At 57.9% G+C, this 21861-nt stretch overlaps 3 protein-coding genes across 4 annotated transcripts; 2 read left to right on the top strand and 1 right to left on the bottom strand.

Moving 5' to 3' along the window:
* Positions 1–31: 31 nt before the first annotated feature.
* ANKZF1 (ankyrin repeat and zinc finger peptidyl tRNA hydrolase 1) lies at positions 32–7149 on the bottom strand. 2 transcript variants are annotated; one of them, XM_031599601.2, is made up of 15 exons: positions 6960–7149; positions 6617–6726; positions 5642–5744; positions 5237–5421; positions 4878–4993; positions 4636–4789; positions 4203–4425; positions 3960–4058; positions 3583–3729; positions 3386–3502; positions 2216–2489; positions 1755–1866; positions 1440–1607; positions 1277–1347; positions 32–622 (listed from the first exon to the last, which is right to left on the bottom strand). In XM_031599601.2, exons 1-15 carry the CDS (start codon positions 7084–7086, stop codon positions 502–504), a joined length of 2127 nt encoding a protein of 708 aa, XP_031455461.1. In that variant the 5' UTR covers positions 7087–7149; the 3' UTR covers positions 32–501. The 2 variants fall into 2 exon arrangements, with proteins under 2 accessions (XP_031455461.1, XP_031455464.1); XM_031599604.2 differs by lacking the exon at positions 6960–7149 and adding an exon at positions 5841–5862.
* A 180-nt stretch (positions 7150–7329) lies between these two features.
* Positions 7330–15746, top strand: ATG9A (autophagy related 9A). The gene is made up of 14 exons (XM_031599599.2): positions 7330–7483; positions 7654–7697; positions 7853–7917; positions 8206–8367; positions 8465–8606; positions 9600–10348; positions 10737–10890; positions 11077–11256; positions 11881–12126; positions 12438–12658; positions 12758–12875; positions 13037–13256; positions 13394–13536; positions 13644–15746. The coding sequence occupies exons 1-14, from the start codon at positions 7381–7383 to the stop codon at positions 13647–13649; spliced, it is 2553 nt and encodes an 850-aa protein (XP_031455459.2). The 5' UTR covers positions 7330–7380; the 3' UTR covers positions 13650–15746.
* Positions 15747–16246: 500 nt separating this feature from the next.
* Positions 16247–21835, top strand: ABCB6 (ATP binding cassette subfamily B member 6 (LAN blood group)). The gene is made up of 20 exons (XM_031599612.2): positions 16247–16329; positions 17007–17538; positions 17690–17827; positions 17931–18120; positions 18329–18421; positions 18523–18715; positions 18795–18916; positions 18988–19097; positions 19170–19235; positions 19334–19459; positions 19546–19622; positions 19708–19771; positions 19854–19939; positions 20061–20118; positions 20259–20363; positions 20441–20615; positions 20831–20943; positions 21018–21112; positions 21312–21380; positions 21455–21835. Exons 2-20 carry the CDS (start codon positions 17023–17025, stop codon positions 21579–21581), a joined length of 2523 nt encoding a protein of 840 aa, XP_031455472.2. The 5' UTR covers positions 16247–16329; positions 17007–17022; the 3' UTR covers positions 21582–21835.
* The last annotated feature ends 26 nt before the right edge of the window (positions 21836–21861 follow it).

Below are 21861 nucleotides of genomic sequence, written 5' to 3'. Positions count from 1 at the left end.
AGATTCATGCTTATACACCTGAAGGGGGTTGAAGGCACCTCTTTATTGACAATGCAGGCAGAAGAGGTAGTTGTTAACATGATATGGCTGAGACTCAGTGGCTTCCAGGAGAGGAAAGGGCAAGATACAGGTGAGAAGGTACTTCCAGGCATGGGGGCTCAAGGCTGCAGGGTTTGTTCAGATCAGAATCTGTACTACCACCCCAAGCAGCAGCCTATAAGATACCCATCAGAAAAGCAGGCAGCAGGACTTCCTAGCTGGAACCAGACTACAGAGCAGACTTGGTCTTTTGCACTAACATGTGCAGACCTCGCTTGTTACTACTTTGAGTCACACTTATGCTGCAGCTGCCCAGTTTTGTGAAAACTGCTGCAGAGAGTGATATGACCAGCTCAGTCCCTATTACCAGCACTGTTCTACAGACTCTCCATAGCTGCATAGCTAGTGCTCAGCCATGTCTCCACCACGTGGGTCCCTGGCTGATGATGGTAACCCCCAGCCTTATGTGTGGCTGGCCTGGGCCCGGCGGTGGGTTTGCAGGCAGGCCGTGGAGCAGAAGGAGAAATCAAGGTAATGGAATGGGATCCGGCCCAGCAGGGACTCTCCACAGTACCAGCAACGGCTGCAGGGAAAGAGCAGAAGTGGCCTTGAGTGAAGGGGATACTTTCAAGAGCGTTGGAGAAGAGAGAACAGGTACCCATAGTGGCCGAGTAGTGGCTGTGACATGAGGGAGCAGGTGCTCACACTAGCACAGGGCTAACCTAGCAGCCTCACCAGGGCACACCCCCTGGAGCTGATGCAGCATGGGAGTACCATAAGGTACCTCAAAGCAGGCTGAGCATGGGACTTTGGCCCCATCTGTGGTTGTTTAGCATCTCCCAGACTACCATGTGTAGATCTGGCTGCCCACAAGCTTGTGGGGTGGCATGGGGAAGGGACTGCAGTTGGGGTCAGAAAGTCACAGAAGAGGCTGGAGGCTTGGTTTGCCGCAGATCTGGCTGCAAGTGGACAAAGCTGTCTCAACAAAATGTTTCAAGGGGATGGATAAACTGCTGGGAGTAGAAAAGACAGGAATAGCTTTAGATAGGAAATGAGGACGAACAAGAAGGGAAGGGAACAGCTGTGCTGATGCAAGGAATTTATCTGCAATGATGAGTGCTGTATTATGCTAATAGTGAGGGACGGTCTCTGGTTGAAGGAAACACTTATGGCCAGCATTGGCAGCATTCTCCCTCCCTCTATCACCTCACAACAACCGTGTTATGTGGACTGTTACCTGATGTTGGAAAGAGCTGTGCTGCCATTTTTCATCTGTTCAGCCAGTCTCCGCTCAGCAGCTAGGGCCCTCTAGGGAGCAGAGAGTTAGATCAGCCCCCAAGGCTTGCTGAGCCGGAGCCCACTGCATCAACACTGGCCCAGCCAGGCTGGTGAAGCCTTACCTTCTCTCTATCAGACAGGGCTGCAAACTGCTGCTTCTCCTCTTCCTCCTGCTCCAAGCGCTGCCGTTCCTCCCGCTGTGCCTGCTCCCGCTGCTTCCGCTGGGCTTTCTGTGCCCGCTTTTTCTCCAGCTTTTTGGCTTCCATCTCTAGAGTTAGGGGGCCAGGTACCTGGGGTAGTAGGGGCAGGGGGCAGTCAGCATCTCCCTCAGAGTAAGGGGCAAAGGCATGAGAAGGTGAGAGCAGGATGCTGGGGTGTGGCTGAGGGCCACTTTGCTCAGGGTCCCCAGAAGGCAAGGGCAGAGGGCAGGCACCCACCTTGGCACGGCTGTAGTCGTACTTGTCTGGGTGGTCTACCATGAATTTGCGGAAGGCATTGCGTGTTGGTTTGTCAGCAGAGATGCAGTAAGGGGTCCTCTCCTGCCTGTCTCTGCAAGGTGAAAAGAGCAGCTCAACCTAATGGTATCACTGCTTCTCACTGGGCTGTGAGCCCAGTGACTCTTTGAAGATGTGTCCAATGGATGTATATCAGACAGGGTATTGGAGCCAAGGAGGGGAAGGTTGCGTACTCCCACACCACAGTCCCCCAAACCCTATCCTTGCATTTCAAAGGGTAATCTCACCCCAAACCTCTGAATTACCTAGAAATAAACCCAGCGGTCCTGACCAACCCCAGCTGCCCCAGGACAAGACTGGTATCAGCCTCACATAACTGCAACAGAGAGCTGCTGGACTCCCATAGCAGTGGCTGTCAACTGCTGGATGCCCTGTGACTATACCTGAGTGCAGGGTCAGCGCCTGCTTCCAGTAGCAGACACACAGCCTCAGCCCTCCCTGCACGTGCAGCCACATGAAGCAGGGTGAGGCCATGCTCATCCACAGGCTGGTTGAGCAGGGAGTGGGCCAGATCCAGAGTTTGTTCATCATCCCCATCCTTGCTGTCCCCCAGTGGGCCCCTGCTCTCTGGATCACACAGGAGGTGCCGCAGTGTCCCCACATCCCCTGTCTTGCAGGCTGTGAACAGGGCATCACGGAGCCGGGTCTGAGGGTCTCCTGTGAGAGAAGAACAAGAGGGGAAGTCTGATGCTACAGGGCCATCTGGCTGACTGGGAAACCAACATATTGCTGTTAAAGCATTGTCCTGCTAGTTGGATGTGGGTATGTAGCAGAAATGCTAAGTCATGGCCTTGAACCAATGATGGAGCACTTGGTGGGAAGGCAGGGCCAACCCAGGGAAGCTCAGCTTCATGCAATGCATTGAGTGACTGGAAGGGGTGGAGCCAGGATCCATCCCTTCCCAGACCTCATTTAAGGGTTGGCAGTGAAGGTGAAGGTATCTCTTGCTGGAGATCTCTACATACCCGAGGTCTTCCAAAGGTAAGCAGCTCTTTTCCTTCATTTCTGCATCCATGGCTACTGCATTTGGGCTTATTCTCATTTGCTGCAGCCAAAGACTTTGCCACCCCACTATTATTGCAGTACTTTCCATCCAATTATAGCATTATATGGGTACCAGCACCTTCAGCATCTGTGACAGTGTACTATAGTGTTGTTGACAGCATCTATTGAGATGAAACCTATCCCAACCTCATGCACCAGCCTGGCTTAGCCAGGTACTGTCTGCCTTACAGAACGGGATCTAGGGTAATGGAACTGGTGTCCCTGGATACCTTCCCCTCTCCCATGAGCAGGCCAGTTGCTGGCCTGCAGCATCTGCTGTCACAGCAGAGATCTCTGCTGCTCTCTAATCTCATCTATCCAGGTGGAAACACTATGGTTCAGTTACTGTTCTGCACATACTGGGTGCCTGAAGGCATGTGGCTACATTACAGCCACCCTGGTACTTAACTGCTCTAAGTACCCGCACAACAACCTGCTCTTCACTCCACTGCAAAGTACCCAGCACAAAGGGCAGGTGCTCACCTGGCCAGGCTCCTAACTCTGCTCACCTGCAGTCTCCCAGGAAACGGGCTCAGCCCCAGACTTCCACTGCAGCTCTGTAACCAGCTCCAGGCTGGGCTGCTCACCCTGGGTCCCACAGCATCCTGTCTCTTCAGCACAGAGCCCTGCAGTGGGAGCGAGTGGTGAGGAAGCCTAGCCAGCACCTCAGGCATGGCAGTCCCTTCCCCAGTACCTTCTCCCTCACCATTCTCTATCTTTTTATTCTTTTTCTTCCGCCTTTTGCGGTTTCGCTTGGGCATCACTTCAAACTCCCGGAGGTCCAAGGTCCCCACTGTCACTTCCACAGTTTCCAGTTCTCCTGCTGGACTCTCTTCCTCCTCCTCCTCCGGAGCTGATGAGGGTGAAAGGACAGGGGCTGAGACCTGATGCACAGCATGAATTATTTGGGGCTTTCAGGTAAGCACACCTTTCCCTTCTGCCCCACAGGAAGCCACTCTCCGCAGAGTCCTCGCTGCAGCACCCTGCCCTGTTACAGGGCTGTAAGTCTTAGCCCCAGGTAACACTTGACCACCTCCCCACATTGCTTTGAACCATGTCACCCTCCATGTTTGATTTTACCACCTGTATCTATCTGCAAGGAATCTGTCTCAGCTGCCCGCTGCTTCTTCTGCCAGACTTTCCGTGGGGATCCAGTGATGTCCTCCAGTGGGGTGTCCTTCCCTAGACATCAAGGGTGCCATTGCCAAGGGATGGAGAGCAGGAGAACCGCTAGATGTGCCCAGCACTCCAGGGTTACATGAGGGACCATGCCACCTCATCTGCACTGACCACAGGTGTTGGGGCACCAGGGCCAGGCCAACTCACCAAAGACCTGCAGGCTGGACAGCACAGCATGGACTCGCAGCACCTCCCTCAGGGTGGCCCTGCGTGTGCTGAGGGGGATGTGGCAGACACGGGGGTCTTCCCGGCTGAGGTGGGGGTTTCTGCTATCAAAGAGCAGCGCCCGATTGTGACGAGGGGCTCGGAGAAAGATGCGCTGAGCTTCCTTCAGGTGCTGTGCCCAAGCTGCCAACAGGTCCTGAATATCCTGGGGAAGAACAGAAGGCTCCATGGACTCCTGAACACACAGTGTGGGCACCAGCAGCCCTGGAACAGGCAGATTCAAGACACGGCAGCCTCAATTGGGTCCTGACCCTGTTCTGGAGCTCACACTCCAACAGTGGCATGGCATCATCACACAGAGCTGGTTGTGACCACATTTCCCTACTGAAAACCCAAGCCTATGGTCCATTCTCACCTTGAGCAGTGCAGCTTCATTGTAACGCCGCAGGGAGGCTCCTGCTGATCTGGGTGCTGATCCTGGAGTCTGGGCATCCCGTAGGCTCTGGGCTGTGCCCCGCCGGGCTCGTACAGTGTAGCGGTGGAAGGTCTTGTGTTCCTGCACCTGGGAGCTACAGAGAAGGGAAGGGCCCATCCAACAGCTGGCCATGCTTGTCCCTACCCACAGAGACAACCTCAGCCTTGTGCCCTTGTACTCACCCACGGAACACAGCTCCTGCAAAGTGCCCACCGCCCATCATCAGTATAACCCAGCATGTGCTTGCACTGAGGCTCTGCAGTGAGGCTATCAGCTCTATGGACTCCTTGCAGCCACCCTGAGACACAAACGCTCCTGTTAGCATCTATGGGATCATCCCACTACTCCTTGCTGTCCAGAAGACAAAGGCCACTCCCCCTGCTGGCATATGTACAGTCTTAGTCACACTGCTGGGGGCATCTCAGCTACAGCTTCTTCATTCCCCTCAAGGGGCCCCAGGGACTTTCAGACAGATGTCTGCACCCCGGTGCCACCCCTCTTCTCTGGGGCCCCATTTCCAACAAAGTGGACTGTGACTTGCCTTCCCAGTGCTCAGTATGCAGCGATAGGCAGAAATGAACTGTCCCCTTGCATTGCGGAACAGCACCTTGTGTGAGCGGGGATGCTGGGGGGTGGAAGGGCTGTTGCTGGCAGGAGAAGGCGATTCTGACTCACTGCTTGCATCAGAGCTCTCTGAATCAGACCCTGAGATGCTGGAAATATCACCTGCAGGGAAGAGAAAATGGGGCAATGAAGCAAGACAAAGATCAACAAACAACCTACCCGAAACTTTGCAGGGGGCTCCAGGGATCAGCCCACAGCCCTGATGTATCAGACAGATGAGAAAGACTGTGAACATTGCAGGCACCTGGAGGCTTCACTCCCAGGCAGAATAGCAAAGTCACTAGAAGTCTCTGGGCCCTGCTGAGGCAGCCCCATTCCTCACCTGCTCTGCTCTTCTCCTCAAATTCTTCCACCATCAGTACCCGGCGGCCTTGGAGTCGCTGCTTCAGGTTAAAGCGGTGCCAGTCAAGTCGGTAGTGCTCAGTCTGTGAAGGGAAGAAAAGTAAGCCAGTAGGATCCTGGTGCTCCACAGAAGCCACGCCTATCAAAGACTCCACGGTGACAGACTCCAGCAGCCATACCAATTCTGGTGCTGCAGTGATCCTGAGAAGGAAATCACAGTACATCAGGGAGAGCCAGTTAACCATTAACCTAAACAGACCTGGGCCTGCACTGTGCTGGGCTGCATGTGCAGCTTGGCCTTCAGGCCTTTGTTGTGCCACACAAATCTCATGGCTGCAGGATAAACTCAGCCAAGTCACTGGAACAGAGCAGCCCACAGACAGCTTTCACTCAGTAGCAGCAATTACATCTCCTGCATGGCCTTGCCTTTGTCCAGATCTGCATCAAGAAGTTCTCATATGAACATCCTTACAATTTTACAATAAGATAAATGGATAGAGTTGCTCTCTTTAAAGAAAAAACTGTAACAACTTGAAGAACTACAATGGGAAAACCTTTGCAAGGACTGGATCCGTGCAGCCTGCTGCACCCTGACTGGAGACCCATCACACCATGTGACTCTCAGGACTACCAGCATTTAAAGAAATGTAAGAACATCTGCACTATCCTCTTTTTCTTGTAGTGTTGCCTCAAGTAAAAGATATACCAAGTGATACTGTACAGAGTCTAAATGACTTTACCACAATCATGCACAAACAGCACCTCCTGGTGCCAACAAAGCATTACCAAACAGGCTGGGCTACCCTCAAATGGCACAGTCCTGTCTGATCTGCCTGGATCAGACATGCAGGACTCCAAGGCCCTAGCAAAGCTGCCAGCAGCCGCTGTCACTGAGCAGCCTGGTGTGGGGCTGAACTCCCCAGCAGCACCCAGCAAGCCACAACAACCTGCTCACCTGCTCCTCCCGGCTGTGGAACTCTTGGCCGCAGGTTAAGCAGCACATCCGCTCCGGCACCTCGGGGACTGAGCCAGCCTTCTCCCCTCCGTGGGTGGCTGCAGGTTTCTCTGAAAGAAGAAGACAGGACTGTGCAGCACCACAAAGAGCGGGACCCCCTGGGTCTCCTCTCAGCCCCACGCAGCCTGACCGCACAAGGCAGGAGACGGAGCCTCGGGGATCCTGTGTTGATGGCCGTAGGCCGAGGGGTGCCCACTCAGACGCTGCAGAGCAGCTCTGCTGCTCAGTACTCCCCGATCCCAGCCCGGCACGCAGCCCCCCCGCAATGCAAAGAACAACGCACCGTGCCCTGAAGGCGCTGGCTCGGCAGCAGAGGGAATCGCAGCGAACCCGCTGACGAGGGACAGCCCGTGCAGGAGAACGGGGTCCAGGGCAGCCTGGAAAACCGATCTGCTCTCGGGGGCCGGCATCGGCCCAGCTCACCCCCCCCCCCCTCCAGCCCGGGCCGCAGCCCCTTGGCAGATCCCCCGGGGCCCCCAGGCAGCACCGGAAGCGCAGGTCGCAGCGGGGCACTCGCAGCCAAGGCCGCTTCCGGCGCTCCTCCTACGGGTCGCCGCGAGGCTCATCCTGCCGCCCGCCCTCCCGCCCTCCGATCGGCCCGGCGCGGACCCGCCCCGCTATCGCCATTGGGCGGTGCGGCCGCCAGTCGCGCGGTGGGGCGGGGCCGGGCCCTGGGCTGGGGCCGGCGGCGGCGGGGCCCGGCCATGGCCCACCTGGAGACGCAGTACCAGCGGCTGGAGAGCTCCTCCACCGAGTCCCCGCCCGGCGGCGGCGATCTCCTTGTGCACGTCCCGGAGGGCGCTAAGTGTGAGCCCGGGGCCTGGGCGGCGGCGGGCCGGGAGAGGGCGGCAGGCTGGAGTGCGGCCCTCAGGCAGCGGCGGAGCGGGCTGGGGGCTGCGGGCGGCGGGCTGTGTGGAGCCGGGAGGGCCCCGTGCTCGGGTTATGCCTGGTTCTCACGCTGCCTCTCCTCCCTGCAGCTCCCTGGCACCACATAGAGAACCTAGACCTCTTCTTCTCTCGGATATCCTTTCACAGCCTATGCGGGGCCGGGGGGAGCTGTGTAGGTGGTGGAGAGGTTTGGCTGGGGGCCTGAGGGTGTCAGTGGGACGGCAGCCTCGCTGTCCTGTGTCAGAGGGAAGGAGTGTCCCGGCTGTTCTCCTTAACTGTAGCCTTCACGTCTATAATTTGCATCAGAAGAATGGCTTCACCTGCATGCTCATCGGAGAGATCTTTGAGCTCATGTAAGTGCACAGTGCCCCTGTGTTGGGGCTGCAGCAGCGCCTGGGGAACAGCTATGGGAGGCTACCAAGCTCCTGCAGTTGAGTGGGCTGGAGGTTTCCTGTTACAATCCTCTTGTCAACTCTTGATTAGAGTTTTCTGTACTCCAGACCTTCGTTTTTTTCTGTGGAACTGGTGCCCTTGAGCTTTCCCGCTGCCTGGCTGTGGGAATGTGTGACCCTGTGCTCCCACCTGCTTCACATTTGAAGGAGGCAGAAGGCTTCCCTCATTATTTCTCTCTTTCTTCACAGGCAGTTCATCTTTGTGGTGGCATTTACCACTTTTCTTATTAGCTGCGTTGATTATGATATCCTTTTTGCCAACAAAGCGGTAAATCACAGCCAGCATCCCAGTGAGCCCATTAAAGTGACTCTACCAGATGCTTTCCTGCCTCCAAATGTCTGCAGTGCAAGGTAGGGGCAGCCAAGGCACTGCCCGTGCTTTCTCAGGTGCTGGTAGCTCTTGCCCAGGACTCATCTCCCACTGCTACTGCCACCTTCTTTTTTGCAGAATCCAGGCAAACAGCTTCCTCATCTGCATCCTGGTGATAGCTGGGGTTTTCTGGATTCACAGACTTGTCAAATTTATCTACAACATTTGCTGCTATTGGGAGATTCACTCCTTCTACATCAATGCCCTCCGAATCCCCATGGTAAGTAGATGGGACAAGGACTACATGTGGTACAGGAGGTGGGAGGCGTTTGTTGTGCAGTGAGAAGTAGCTCATCTTCACTCCTCTCTGGAGCCAGCTTCTCTGAGAGACTTGCACTGAATGCTCAGTCCTCTGCTTCAGCTTCTCCCAGGCTATGTGACTGCATGGTTTTCTTTCCAGCTTCTTCTCCAGCAGCCAACTTGCTGCTTGTTACCCACTTTGCCCAGCCTGCCTCTCTCTGTGCTGGCACATGCATCTGCCATCTGCCGCTCCATATGTTTAGTCTTCTGTGGTGCCCTTTTCTGTGATGCTTTTCAACAGAGAAGGCATAAGTGAAGGTATTCTTGGACTTCCCTGGGAAGCAGACAGTATCAACTTCCTTGTTTACAGACTGGAAAAATGAGGGGTAGAGCTGCTTAGTTGTTGAAGATCACGTTGGTGATGAGTGTGGCAAAACTGGACTCTGAGGCTTGTGCATGCATCCTAGTCCAGAGACCTTGCTCTGATGGACAGCACCAAAGGGTGTTTGTGTGTATTTTGAGTAGAGGCTGTATCTTGAGAAAGATGGGATGAGCCAAAGGGTTTGCTTTATCCCCAGCTTTTCCATAGGCTGCCTCTGGGACTTTGATTATGTTCCCATCCCCTACTCCTGCCTCCCTGCTGATCCAAACAGCAGGACTGTGAGCTCTGGGAGGGAGGACCCATGCGAGACAGCACCTGTATTTGTGCCTCTAGTGCAACTGGTATGTGAGTGGGTGAGTGGGTGGGAAACAGCCACCTATGCTATTTGAGGGGCAAAGGGCACTGGCACATGATTTGGGGCTTGCTGGGATGACTCAGGCTGAAGCAGTGCAGGAAGAGGTGCCTGGTGCCGTGGTGTTGCTCGTGGCTCGTACACACCCTGAGGTGTGTGCTGGGTTCTGCTGTTGGAACAAGCTCAGCCCAGCCTCCATCCTTGGAGCCTGCCCCTAACCTCATTGCTTTCCCTTCCAGTCCAACCTGCCCTACTACACCTGGCAGGAGGTACAGGCCCGCATTGTGCAGATCCAGAAAGAGCACCAGATCTGTATCCACAAGAAGGAACTGACAGAGCTGGACATCTACCACCGCATCCTCCGCTTCAAGAACTACATGGTGGCCATGGTGAACAAGTCACTGCTGCCCATCCGCTTCCGCCTGCCCTTGCTGGGAGACACCGTCTTCTACACGCGTGGGCTCAAGTATAACTTTGAGCTCATCTTCTTCTGGGGGCCTGGCTCACTCTTCGAGAATGAGTGGAGTCTGAAGGCTGAATATAAGCGGGCTGGGAACCGCTTGGAGCTGGCTGAGAAGCTCAGCACTCGCATCCTTTGGATTGGCATCGCCAACTTCCTCCTCTGCCCTCTCATCCTCATCTGGCAGATCCTCTACGCCTTCTTCAGCTACACGGAGATCCTCAAGCGGGAACCGGGCAGCCTGGGTGCCCGCTGCTGGTCTCTGTATGGCCGCTGTTACCTCCGTCACTTCAACGAGCTAGACCATGAACTGCAGTCACGTCTCAGCAAAGGTTACAAGCCAGCTTCCAAGTATATGAACTGCTTCATCTCCCCTCTCCTCACTATTGTGGCCAAAAACGTGGCCTTCTTTGCTGGCTCCATCCTGGCAGTGCTCATTGCTCTCACCATCTATGATGAAGATGTGCTGGCGGTTGAACACGTCCTGACCACAGTCACCCTTCTCGGGGTGGGCATCACAGTGTGCAGGTGAGGAGATCCATGCTGGACAGGGCTGGATGCTGCTGGCAGTATGGCTGAGGAGCAGTGAGATTGATACCCTTCATTTGAGTGCATTCTTAGGTTAAAAGTGGAAATGAATCTGTGTGAGTGAAGGGCATGGCTGGGGCAAGTCAGGGCAGGGCAGGCAGGAGAGGGGGCTGGTGGTGAACTTGAACACAGTGGCTATGGTGATGGCTTCAGTGTTGATATAAGGGAAGTTGTTGGAGCCATACAACAACACCCCTGGGCTGGGCTGGCAGGAGGGTTTGGGTTGGAGTGAAGGCCACAGGTGAAGCTGTAATATGTGTCAGTCTCCCACCAACCCTGCATGAAATCTTCCAGGAATACTATGACGTTTCCCTGTCTTGCCCTGCAGGTCTTTCATCCCTGACCAGCACCTGGTGTTTTGCCCTGAGCAGCTGCTGCGAGTCATCCTGGCACACATCCACTACATGCCTGACCACTGGCAGGGCAATGCCCACCGCTATGAGACGAGGGATGAGTTTGCACAGCTCTTCCAGTACAAAGCGGTGAGCTTGGCTTGCAAGGGGCTGGGATGGAAACCCTCTCCCATCCCTGGTCTGGTACAGGAACAAGGTGGTTTTCTCAGAAGCACCCTGCCACAGAAGGTGGCCTAGAGCTATGGGTTGGCTTTGGGGCTGGCAAGTTTCTTGACATCCTCACTTTTGTGCTGAGCTTATCGTCTTTGTCCTCAGGTCTTCATCCTGGAGGAGCTTCTGAGTCCCATCATTACCCCCCTGATCCTCATCATCTGCCTGCGTCCCAAATCCTTGGACATCGTTGACTTTTTCCGCAACTTCACCGTGGAGGTGGTGGGGGTGGGTGACACCTGCTCCTTTGCCCAGATGGACGTGCGCCAGCATGGCCACCCAGCGGTAGGTCCCATGGGGCCTGTTTTCATACCAGGACTCTCCCAGGAGAGAAGAATTGGGATATTTGGAAATCTAGGAAATCTGACTGATGATAACTGATTTAAAAGCTGGGCTTTAGACCAGGAGAGAGGCAACCAAGGGGGGATGGGATATATATTCCCTTTTACAAAGTCTGCTCTGGAGAGAAAGAAAATTAGTCTGTTTCCTGTGCCTGGAAATTTATGTTACTTGTCAGGGAAGAATTTCTAGTGAACTAGGCCATGAACTAGTAAGAGATGGACTCACTGTGACAGGCAATTTACAAAAACAGCCATTTGTTGGCTATAGCTGCTTGTTGCTATTGCTTTAGGTTGGACAGTACAAAACAAAGCTTTCAGCTCTGTGACTGGCCTTCACCTCTCTAGTTCCCTTCCAGCAATGCGTATTTAGGGATGGAGAAGGAAGGTAGGCTACAAAGGCTGAACTAGTTATGGGGCTTTTGGTATAGTGCGTGCCAATTGCTTGGAGATATGGTCCATCATGCAGGTTGTTGTGTACTTTGTCCGGTCTATCTGGTGTGCAGGATTCCTAGCCTTGGCACGGGTGTAAAGCAGATCCTGGTCTTCAGTCTTTCTCTGTGCTTTACAGTGGATGTCAGCAGGGAAGACGGAGGCCTCCATTTACCAGCAGGCTGAGGATGGCAAGACGGAGCTGTCCCTCATGCACTTTGCCATCACCAACCCCAAGTGGCAGCCACCCCGTGAGAGCACGGCCTTCATCGGCTTCCTGAAGGAACGCGTGCACCGGGACAGCAGCATGGCACTGGCCCAGCAGGCTGTGCTCCCTGAAAATGCCCTCTTCAGCTCCATCCAGTCCCTGCAGTCAGAGTCAGAGGTGCGCAGGATGGGGGGGAATGTGGGATGGTTCTGGAGTGTTTGCTGGGTGCTGGCAAAGTGTGATAATCAGGCCTTCAGGACAGACTTTGCCCTTACCTGGGCTGTGTCCCGGGGTGCAAATTTGATGGATCAGCACTCACTGGGACTAATTCTGTCTTTTTAGGGAAGGGCAGCAAGGGTTTTCTGTGCCCTCTGAGGTGGGAAAGGGACTAAAGAGAGCTGAGTCCCTCAGTTTCCCTCAGTCTCGGTGAGGATTAGGCCTCCAAGTCTATGCAGGACAGTGATTCTCTCTCCCTTCCATCTCTGCAGCCTCACAGCTTGATTGCCAATGTGATAGCGGGCTCCTCAGTGCTGGGATTCCATGTGGGCCGTGATGGACAGGCCTCTCGTCATCTCTCTGAAGTGGCTTCTGCCCTGCGTTCCTTCTCCCCACTCCAGTCTGCCCAGCAGCCCTCTGGTGGCTTTCAGACAGCAGGAAGAGATGGAGAGGGAACCCAGCCTCGTGGTTCCAGTGCCATGACAGCCTCTGGGTAAGGGCATGCGGCAGCCTTCACTGCCTGACCCTAGAGCAGAAAGAGGCTTGGTGGTATTTGTGGCCACATAAACATCACTCTTGTTTCCTATGGCAGTGCTGATGCGAGGACCGTGAGCTCAGGGAGCAGCGCCTGGGAGGGTCAGCTGCAGAGCATGATCCTGTCAGAGTATGCCTCCACTGAGATGAGTCTCCACGCACTCTACATGCATGAGGTGAGTTGAACTAACCAGAGGGGATATGGGCCAGGGCAGACAGGACTGCGGTGCCCTGCTTTGGTGGATTGGATTGACTGGAATTGCCTTGCTGGGGAGAGGGTGCTCTGGGGGTGCATTGGGGCATCTGTAGCTGACCTTCCTGTGTCTTGGCTCTGCAGTTGCACAAGCAGCATGCCCAGCTGGAGCCCGAGCGGCACACCTGGCACCGACGAGAGAGTGATGAGAGTGGTGAGAGCACCCATGAAGAGCTGGATGCTCAGCGAGGTGCCCCTGTCCCCCTCCCTCGCTCTGCCAGCTACCCCTTCTCGTCACGGCAGCCTGCTGAGGAGACAGCCACGCTGCAGACGGGCTTCCAGCGACGGTATGGTGGCATCACAGGTATGGGAGCCAGGGCAGAGGTCTGAGCCTTCTGGTCACAGTGCTGTAATCCATGTCCCATAATAACAGCACAATGTGCTTATTTCTGAGGACTGACAGCCCCCCCAGATAGCTAATCCTCCTCGCCTCTCCTGCAGACCCGGGCACAGTGCACAGAGCCCCATCACACTTCTCCCGCCTCCCACTGGGAGGCTGGGCTGAGGATGGGCAGTCAGCAAGACACCCAGAGCCTGTGCCAGAGGAGAGCTCAGAGGATGAGCTTCCACCGCAGATCCACAAGGTAGGGGAGGAGGCTGTGGCTGACAGGGGCAACGCGTGCTCTGGATGCCAGGCTGCGGGCCAGCTGCCAGCACCCCTTAGGTACCACGTTCCCTCTCTGTCTTGCAGGTATAGCCTTGCAGACTGGGGATCTCGTGGGGGTTGCAGAATGGGAGCCGCCTGGGCAGCAGGATGTGATGTCAGCCTGATTCCTCTCCTATCCCAAGGGGATAGGGTGGTCATGGGCTCCATTTTGTTGCCATCAATTGCTGATGAGACAAAACTGCCTGGCCAGCAGCTGTCCAGCCGTGTGTCAAGCCAACGCCACTCTGACTGTTGTGGGGTGAATGCGTGTGTGAGTACATACATGTGTCTGTGTTCACATCTGTGTCGTCCGTGTCAGAGGATCGCTGCAGAGCTGGTGACAGCTGACGGGACTGGCAGCGGGGAGCTGTGGATGGGCTCGGAGGTGGCAGCGACAGCTGCTGTTGGAAGGGATGTGACAAGACACGAGCTCCAGATGTCCGCCCAGAGCTGGGACCTGCCTCCAACATGAAAGCAGGGAGCTGGTGTCCTCCGGGGATGGCTGACAGCAGCGGGAGCTGTCGGAGCTGCCTTGCTCAGCCTGTAGCAGTGCTGGAACCACACCGTGCAGCCCTGGGGAAGTGCCGTGTGCCGCATTCCACCTCACAGAGAGGACCAGTGTTGCACACCTCAGTCTGGAACGGGACAGCAGTGGGGCAGTCAGCCAGCTCTCTCTGTGCACATGCGTGTGCTACCCCAGCACCCTGCAGCAGGATGGTCCTCAGCCACTACTATGTGCATAGAGTCGGGAAGCTCTGCTGCAGCTCCTCCCCAGCTCCCGTGACACCTGCCCTGTCCCAGGCATGTGAGAAAGAGTCCATGGAGTGGCAGTCCTGGGTCTCTGTCCCTCCCCCCTGGTAGCCTCCATGCTAGCCCTCTGGCTTGGGCTAGAGCAGCACTTCCTGCCCTGCACGGTGCTCAGGGGTTATGAGCTCCTCCCAGGCCCTCTTGCAGTGCCAAAGAGCTGGTGCAGCCTGATGTTCCCTGGGAGTGCACGCAGCCCGCTTGGAGCCCACAGTGAAGGTCTTGTGCTCTGCGCACTGATTCCCTTCCCCCAGGCATCATAAAGGCCTTTTTCCTATGCCCAGTCTGTGATGCATCAGGCCTGTTCTTTCATATCAGCCCTTTCCTCCTGCCCTAACAATGGCTTCAGTGTGTTACATCTCACCCAAGGGCTCCTGGCTCCTTTCCTTCCTTCCTGAAGCAATCTTTTTGCAAGAATTGCTGTGGAGACCATAAGCTGAGCAGCTGCCTCATGTCATGGGGGGAAGGAAGGGGGGCTGGGAGGGAAAGAAGGGGTATCTTGAACCCAGAAGTGAGAGGCAAACACCAATCCAACCCTGGCATGATGGAAGAGGGAATCAGGATCCTGGCTTTACAGCATGGCCTTGGCCAGCCCTTCCTAGGATTGTGCTGTTTTCCCTCACCTCTCTTCCAGTGGCAGCTTGAGAGGACCTGCATCTCAGCTACCCTTGCCCAGCTTTGTTCCACCCCCCTCGCTCACGTTGCCTGGAGGAGGGACTCCTTGCTTTTTCTGTGTCCTGCCCTCCCCTTCCTAGAGTGCAGGTGACCTTTTTCTCCCTGCCAGGCTATTGCCCCATGCCCTTTGAGCCTGGGCTAGGCTCGCTGAGCCAGCTGCTGCTACACTGCACTGCAGCAGCAGAGACAGGAGTGAGGAGGTGGCAAGCAGGGCTGGCTCTGCACCTCACACCCGTGGGCCGCCCAGCTGGTTGTAACTGCAGCCCTTCTAGCAGCCTTTGTTTCCCTGCCTCCATGGGAACTCCGAGCGATGTTGATGTCCTTCCCCAAGCTGGGGAGCAAATAGGGGCAGCCCCATGGACCCAACCTTGTGCCACCTGGGCTCCCTCCAGGCATAGAGTGCAAGTTCCCTGTCCGTGGGCAGTGCTTAGAGGCTACACTTTGGAGGAAAGGAGAGCCCTTTTGCTGGGCTAGTGAGAGGGAAGGGCCGGGCAGGAGTCCTCGCCGCATGTTGTGCTTGTGTCGTCGGTGTCCCCTGTGCATGGCGAGCCGCAATTCTTCATCTCCTTCCTGGGCGTGTGGGCACGGGGTGCCCAGGGAGGGTCGTGCCGCAGCCCTGTGCCCTCACTGTACAGCTGTCTTGCCATCCAATAAAGATGGGATGTGTCACCCGCCCGCCGTCTGAGTGTCACCGCAGCACGGGGGGCAGCGAGGGTGCCAGGCCCACCGGTGCCTGCGACATGAGTGTGGGAGGCGGCGAGGCGCCAAGCCGGCCGCGTTTATGGCTCGATTCTGTCGCCGGGTGCTCCCGATGCCACCCGGGGCGAGGCAGAGCCACTGTGCCGCAGCGGCGAGGCAGCCTCGAAGTTACTCGGATCCGCGCGGCTGAAGTAGGAGCAGCTGAGCGCCCGTCGGGCCGGGGGCCAAAGAGAGCTATAAATACCGACGGCGCTCCGTCCTGCCCGACCTCTACGGGGCGGCCGGGCTATCGCCGTGCCGCAGCCGCCAGGCTGCTCGCCGTGATAAGCTGCGCTGGGTCCGCTCCCCTTCGGCATCGCCCCACCTGGGGGCACTTCTGGGCCGGGAGATGCGGGGCGGGGCGGGGCGGGATGGGATGGGATCCGCGGGGAGCCGCGCCGCAGGCGGACGGAGGGCCGGGCCGCGGGGCGGGGAGCGGGGCGGGGAGCGCCACGGGGCGGTGCCAGGGCCTGCGGGCGGCCCGGGGAGCGGCGCGCGGAGCGGTGCGGGGCAGGTGAGCGGGCTCGGGGCTCGGGGAGCGGAGGGGCGGCGGTCACGGGAACGGGAACGCGAACGCCGGCGCGGTCGGAGCCGCGATGTGCTCAGGGAGCGGCCTCCGCGCGTCGCTCCGCGGCGCCGGTGCCGGCCCGGCGTGTCTGTGCGCTGCCCTGCGCTGAGCCTTGCGTTTCCCCGTGAATTGCCGGCGTTACCCGGTGTATTTCCTCGTGCGTTGCTCCATGCTTTATTCTGCTTTTTCCCCACGCGTTGCCCTGCATTGCCCTCTGTATTGCCCCTTGTTTTTCCCCACGCAGTGTTCTGCCACTCCCCACGTGTCACCCCTACGTTCCCCGTCGCCCTCCCTCACACCCCCGGGAGCATCCCCTTGCCCAGAACGGTGTCTCTGTATCCCTGCAGCGGTGGCAGCACTGAGCACTCACTGACCCCCACGTTCAAGTACACGGGGTGGCCCGCTGCATCCTCCGCGCTCCCCCACATCCCCAAGAGCAATCCCAGATCACAGAGCTGACCACAGCTGCTGCTCATGCCGTACTGCACACAGGGGTCTGAGTGTGTCCCACACGGCCACGTCCTGCAGTGTTCATCCCCACCACTGCCCCCTGCCTAGCCGTGCCATCCTGCCCCACATCCCTCCTTGAAGCCCCCTGAGACCCCATCCTCTTCTCTCCACAGCTACAGACCAGCCAAGATGGCATTGCTGGCGGGATACTGTGAGGCCAACAGCTCCATGGCACAGGCCTGGGTGCAGCAGGGCTTCCAGCCCTGTTTCTTCTTCACGCTGGTGCCAGCCGTGTTGCTGAGTGTCTGCCTGCTGCTGGGCGCCGTGCAGTACGCCTGCTACGTCCGCTTTGGCCGTGCCATGGAGCCCAAGTACATCCCTCGCTCACGTCTTTACCGCACCCAGGTCCTGCTGTCCCTCCTGCTGGCCCTTCTGCCCCTCGGTGGGCTTCTCTGGCAGCTGGGGGGCCCAGGGAGGCTCTATGGGTACATGGTGCTGTATGCCTGCCTCTGGGCTGCTGCCTGGGGCTGCGCCGTTGCCCTCCTGCAGCTGGAGCACACACGGGTGCTGGCGCATGACCGCACGCGGGGCCACGGCACTGTCCTCCTCCTCTTCTGGGCGCTGGCCTTTGCAGCTGAGAACCTGACGCTGGTGTGCTGGAGGAGCCCACTGTGGTGGTGGGCGCTGCAGGACACCAACCAGAAGGTTAGTGAGCTGCGGGGGTGGTGAATTTTGGTGCTGACCTCCTCCTGGCATGTGGCTGCTGGTGCCCAGCACGTGCAGGTTGCACCACGTGCCCATCACAGCTGAGCTGTGCTAGAATGGGTGGTGGTGCTGACCCCCTCTCCCTGTCCAGGTGCAGTTCAGCCTCTGGCTCCTGCGCTATGTCTGCACCTTCACACTCTTCATCCTGGGCATAAAGGCACCTGGGCTGCCCCACAAACCCTACATGCTGCTGATCAACGAGGAGGAGCGGGACGTGGAGAACAGCCAGGTGAGTCCCGGGGCTGTCTGGGGAGGGGTGTGCCCGGGGGCTGGGATGAGTTTCTCCAGGAGGTGGGTTCCCGGGGGTGACTGCTTGCCCTGCGCTCCCCCAGCCACTGCTGCAGGATGCAGGCAGGACCAGTTCTACCTGGAAGGATTTCCGGAGGAAGTTGCGCCTGCTGGTGCCATACATGTGGCCGAAGGGCAACCGCCTGCTGCAGGGGCTGGTGCTGTTCTGCATGGCGCTTATGGGGCTGGAGCGAGCCATCAACGTCTTTGTCCCCATCTACTACAAGAACATTGGTGAGCGGCCTGGGGCTGGCCAAGGGATGCTATGCTGCAGGACCACAGGCCACTGCTTCACCATGTGTCAGGAAATGACCCCAGTGATGTGGGAGGGCACAAGGACCTGGCTGCAGCAGGGTGCTGGGGCAGTGCTGGGTACAGGGGCTGGTCCCTATACAGCACCCAGTGGTGCTCTCTGCCCCAAACCATGCCATTCTCTCCTCAGTGAATGAGCTGACCGAGGGTGCTCCCTGGCACACCCTGGCCTGGACCGTTTGCATCTATGTGGGTCTGAAGCTCCTGCAGGGTGGAGGTGCTGGTAAGGACCATAGGGCATATAGAGCATGTCTGCAGCATCCCTCGGCTGGGAATATTAAGGGAGGACCCGATCCCTGCTGACCATCCTGTGGCACCCTGCAGGCTCCACAGGCTTCATCAGCAACCTGCGCACCTTCCTGTGGGTGTGGGTGCAGCAGTTCACCAACCGGCAGGTACAGGTGCAGCTCTTCGCCCACCTGCACGGCCTGTCCCTGCGCTGGCACCTGGGCCGCCGCACCGGTGAGGTGCTGCGCAGCGTGGATCGGGGCACCAGCAGCATCAACAGCCTGCTCAGGTCAGGGCACGTCTGCAGAGGGTCACCGTGCTCACCCCGGTGGGTTGACCTAATGCCACATCCCCGTCCTTCCTTCCAGCTACATCGTCTTCAGCATCGTCCCCACCATCGCGGACATCATCATCGGCATCGTGTACTTCACCTCCGTGTTCAGCGCGTGGTTTGGACTCATCATCTTTGTGTGCATGAGCCTCTACCTGAGTGAGTGGGGTCCTTGGGGTGCCGGGCCCTGCAGGGCTGCCGGCATCCACTGACACACTGCTCCTTCTCAGCTCTCACCATCTTCATCACCGAGTGGAGGACCAAGTACCGGCGGGACATGAACACGCGGGACAACGAGGCCAAGTCCCGCGCTGTGGACTCGCTGCTCAACTTCGAGACAGTAATGATGGAGGGGGAGGGCTGGGTGCTGTGGGAGCAAGGTGGATGCTGAACCTGGCTCCGTGTCCCATAGGTGAAGTACTACAACGCGGAGAGCTACGAGGTGAACCGCTTCAATGACGCCATTGTCAAGTACCAGGTATGGGGACTCAGCACCCATCCTGGGGGAAGGAGCCTGGTAGGCACCTATGGAGTGGATGGGGATGGAGGTGTCACAGAGGACCTCTCCCCTCCCAGCTTTCAGAGTGGAAGGTCAGTGCCTCGCTGGGTCTCCTCAACCAGACCCAGAACCTGGTCATCGGGCTGGGGCTTCTGGCGGGGTCCCTGCTCTGTGCCTTCTTTGTCACTGAGGGGAAGCTGCAGGTAAGGCCGTGCCAGCTGGGCAGCCCCTGCCTGGGGACAGCCTCGGTGCTGCATGTGACGGGCACATGTTCCCCTGGCCCTTCTAGGTGGGAGATTTTGTCCTTTTTGGCACCTACATCATCCAGCTCTACACACCGCTCAACTGGTTTGGCACTTATTACAGGTAACATGGGGCTGTGGGGTGCCCTGTGCATGTGGGGCACGGTGTGCTCCCCAAACCCTTCCCTCTGGTCTTTGTCCCCCTCCAGGATGATCCAGAACTCCTTTGTGGACATGGAGAACATGTTTGAGCTCTTCCACGAGGAGCAAGAGGTGGTACCCCCCTCCTGAGCCCACTGCCTGGCATAGCCCTATGCCTCTGCCCTGGCACTGAGGCCACATCTCCATCCATAAGGTGAAGGATGCAGTGAATGCCAGGGAATTGCACCTGGAGGCTGGGCGCATCGAGTTTGAGAATGTGCACTTCAGCTACATCGATGGGTATGGGATGGCAGGAAGGGAAGGGCCTGGCTTTAGGGCTTGATACCAGGATGTGGGGCAGGGGAAGTGGCCCCAAACCCTTCTCCATCTCCATCATCTCCATCTCCATCTCACTCCCTAGGAAGGAAATCCTGCAGGACATCTCCTTCTCTGTGATGCCTGGGCAGACGCTGGCCCTGGTGAGAGCTGTGGGATAGAATGAGGGCAGAGGGGCTGGCAAAGATGGGCTGTGACAATCTTCGTCCAGTGCAGTTTCTCCTTGCCCAGCAGCCAGGGGCGCTCTGGTGTCTCCAAACAAATCCTTTTACCTCTGGTGCAGGTTGGGCCTTCAGGCTCGGGGAAGAGCACCATTATCCGCCTGCTCTTCCGCTTCTACGACGTGCGGGGTGGCTGCATCCGCATCGACAGGCAGGACATCTCCCAGGTATGGGCACTGTGGGGCTGGGAGGGTCAGGAGGGCTGGGGGATGGCTGACTCTCACCCCCCTGGACTCCTCCCCAGGTGAAGCAGGCGTCACTGCGTGCCCACATCGGGGTGGTGCCCCAGGACACCGTGCTCTTCAACGACACCATCGCCAACAACATTCGCTATGGGCGGGTGCAGGCCACCGACGAGGAGGTGCAGGAGGCGGCGCGGGCTGCCGACATCCACGACCGCATTCTTTCCTTCCCTGATGGTGAGACCCTGCAGCTCCTTCCTGGCTCCATGGCAGCCCACTGGGGGCCACGAGGTGACATCCCGCCTGGGGACACCTGTGCAACCCCATTGCCCTTGCCATCTTCAGGGTAGAATGAGCCCCTGGGCAGGGGCAGCCCCATGCAGCGCAGCCCCGGTTCCCATCCTTGTCCTGGATGAGACTGGCACAGCGTGTGCCTGTCCTTGTGCCCGCAGGGTACAGCACCCAGGTAGGGGAGCGGGGGCTGAAGCTGAGTGGGGGGGAGAAGCAGCGTGTGGCCATTGCCCGCACCATCCTGAAGGGCCCCCGCATCATCCTTCTGGACGAGGTAATGGCATTAACCCCCCCCCCAGCAGCATCCCCCTCCCACAGCTGCCCCCTACCCATGTCCTTCTCTCGCAGGCCACCTCTGCGCTGGACACAGAGACTGAGAGGAACATCCAGGCCTCCCTTGCCAAGGTCTGCGCCCAGCGCACCAGCATCGTTGTGGCACACAGGTAGGGATGGATAGGGCTGGTCCAGCTCCCACAACCCTCCTGCAAGGGTTGGCAAGGGAGGGGCAAGCCCTACAGCCATTCTGCAGCATCCTCTGATGCAGTGTCCTTGGGGCAGTGTCAAGAGCTGGTTGCTATCTGCAGGGATTCTCCTTGCACCCAGCACACTCCTCACGCTGTGCAAACACCTTTTTGCATGCAGACTCTCCACCATTGTGGGTGCAGACCAGATCCTGGTGCTCAAGGATGGGCGCATTGCTGAACGTGGGAGGTGAGTACAGAGGCTTGGTGCTGCCCGTCCATGGGGTCCTCCAGGGCAGCCCACAGCCCCCTCTGCCCCCACAGGCACGAGGAACTGCTGCAGAAGGGCGGTGTGTATGCCAGCATGTGGCTGCAACAGCAGGTGGGGGACGAGGGCGAGAGCAAGGAGCATCACACTGAGAAGCCCCCCAGCAGCAAGAAGGGGCCATGAGTGCAGCCGGGGACTCCGATATGGCACTGACCAAGGGGTGGGCACCCATGATGCTCAGACCCCGCTTCTGGCTGCAGCTACCTGTGTGTGCTGGGAGCTGCAGGGCCCGGCCTGGACACTCCGTTTGTACCTGCTTGTCCTGCTGTGGTGTAGTTTCTTAAACCAGGTCCTTCCCAGCTCTGTGCTGTGTGCTCTTGGCAGGGGGTGCGCCTGTGGGATGGTCCTGGGGAGGGAGATGTGGGCCTCTGGGACACCAGCAGAGGGGCACAGCTCTGATTCA

This window comes from Phasianus colchicus, chromosome 7, assembly GCF_987193195.1.
Source record: "Phasianus colchicus chromosome 7, bPhaCol1.hap1.1, whole genome shotgun sequence".
Taxonomy (NCBI): Eukaryota; Metazoa; Chordata; class Aves; order Galliformes; family Phasianidae; genus Phasianus; species Phasianus colchicus.
The sequence above is the reverse complement of the archived record's forward strand: the minus strand, read 5'-3'. Positions and strand labels throughout refer to the sequence as shown.

Excerpts from the sequence above, each read along its gene's own strand:
- ANKZF1 (XM_031599601.2), bottom strand. The coding sequence starts at position 7,086 with ATGCCGGCCCCCGAGAGCAGATCGGTTTTCCAGGCTGCCCTGGACCCC. Across the intron at positions 6,727-6,959 it reads GCCAGCGCCTTCAGGGCACG|AGAAACCTGCAGCCACCCAC; the intron begins GTGCGTTGTTCT and ends TTCTTCTTTCAG. Across the intron at positions 4,994-5,236 it reads GCATACTGAGCACTGGGAAG|GGTGGCTGCAAGGAGTCCAT; the intron begins GCAAGTCACAGT and ends TTTGTGTCTCAG.
- ATG9A (XM_031599599.2), top strand. The coding sequence starts at position 7,381 with ATGGCCCACCTGGAGACGCAGTACCAGCGGCTGGAGAGCTCCTCCACC. Across the intron at positions 7,918-8,205 it reads GGAGAGATCTTTGAGCTCAT|GCAGTTCATCTTTGTGGTGG; the intron begins GTAAGTGCACAG and ends CTTTCTTCACAG. Across the intron at positions 12,876-13,036 it reads ACGCACTCTACATGCATGAG|TTGCACAAGCAGCATGCCCA; the intron begins GTGAGTTGAACT and ends TTGGCTCTGCAG.
- ABCB6 (XM_031599612.2), top strand. The coding sequence starts at position 17,023 with ATGGCATTGCTGGCGGGATACTGTGAGGCCAACAGCTCCATGGCACAG. Across the intron at positions 19,623-19,707 it reads TGGTTTGGCACTTATTACAG|GATGATCCAGAACTCCTTTG; the intron begins GTAACATGGGGC and ends GTCCCCCTCCAG. Across the intron at positions 20,944-21,017 it reads GCATCATCCTTCTGGACGAG|GCCACCTCTGCGCTGGACAC; the intron begins GTAATGGCATTA and ends CTTCTCTCGCAG.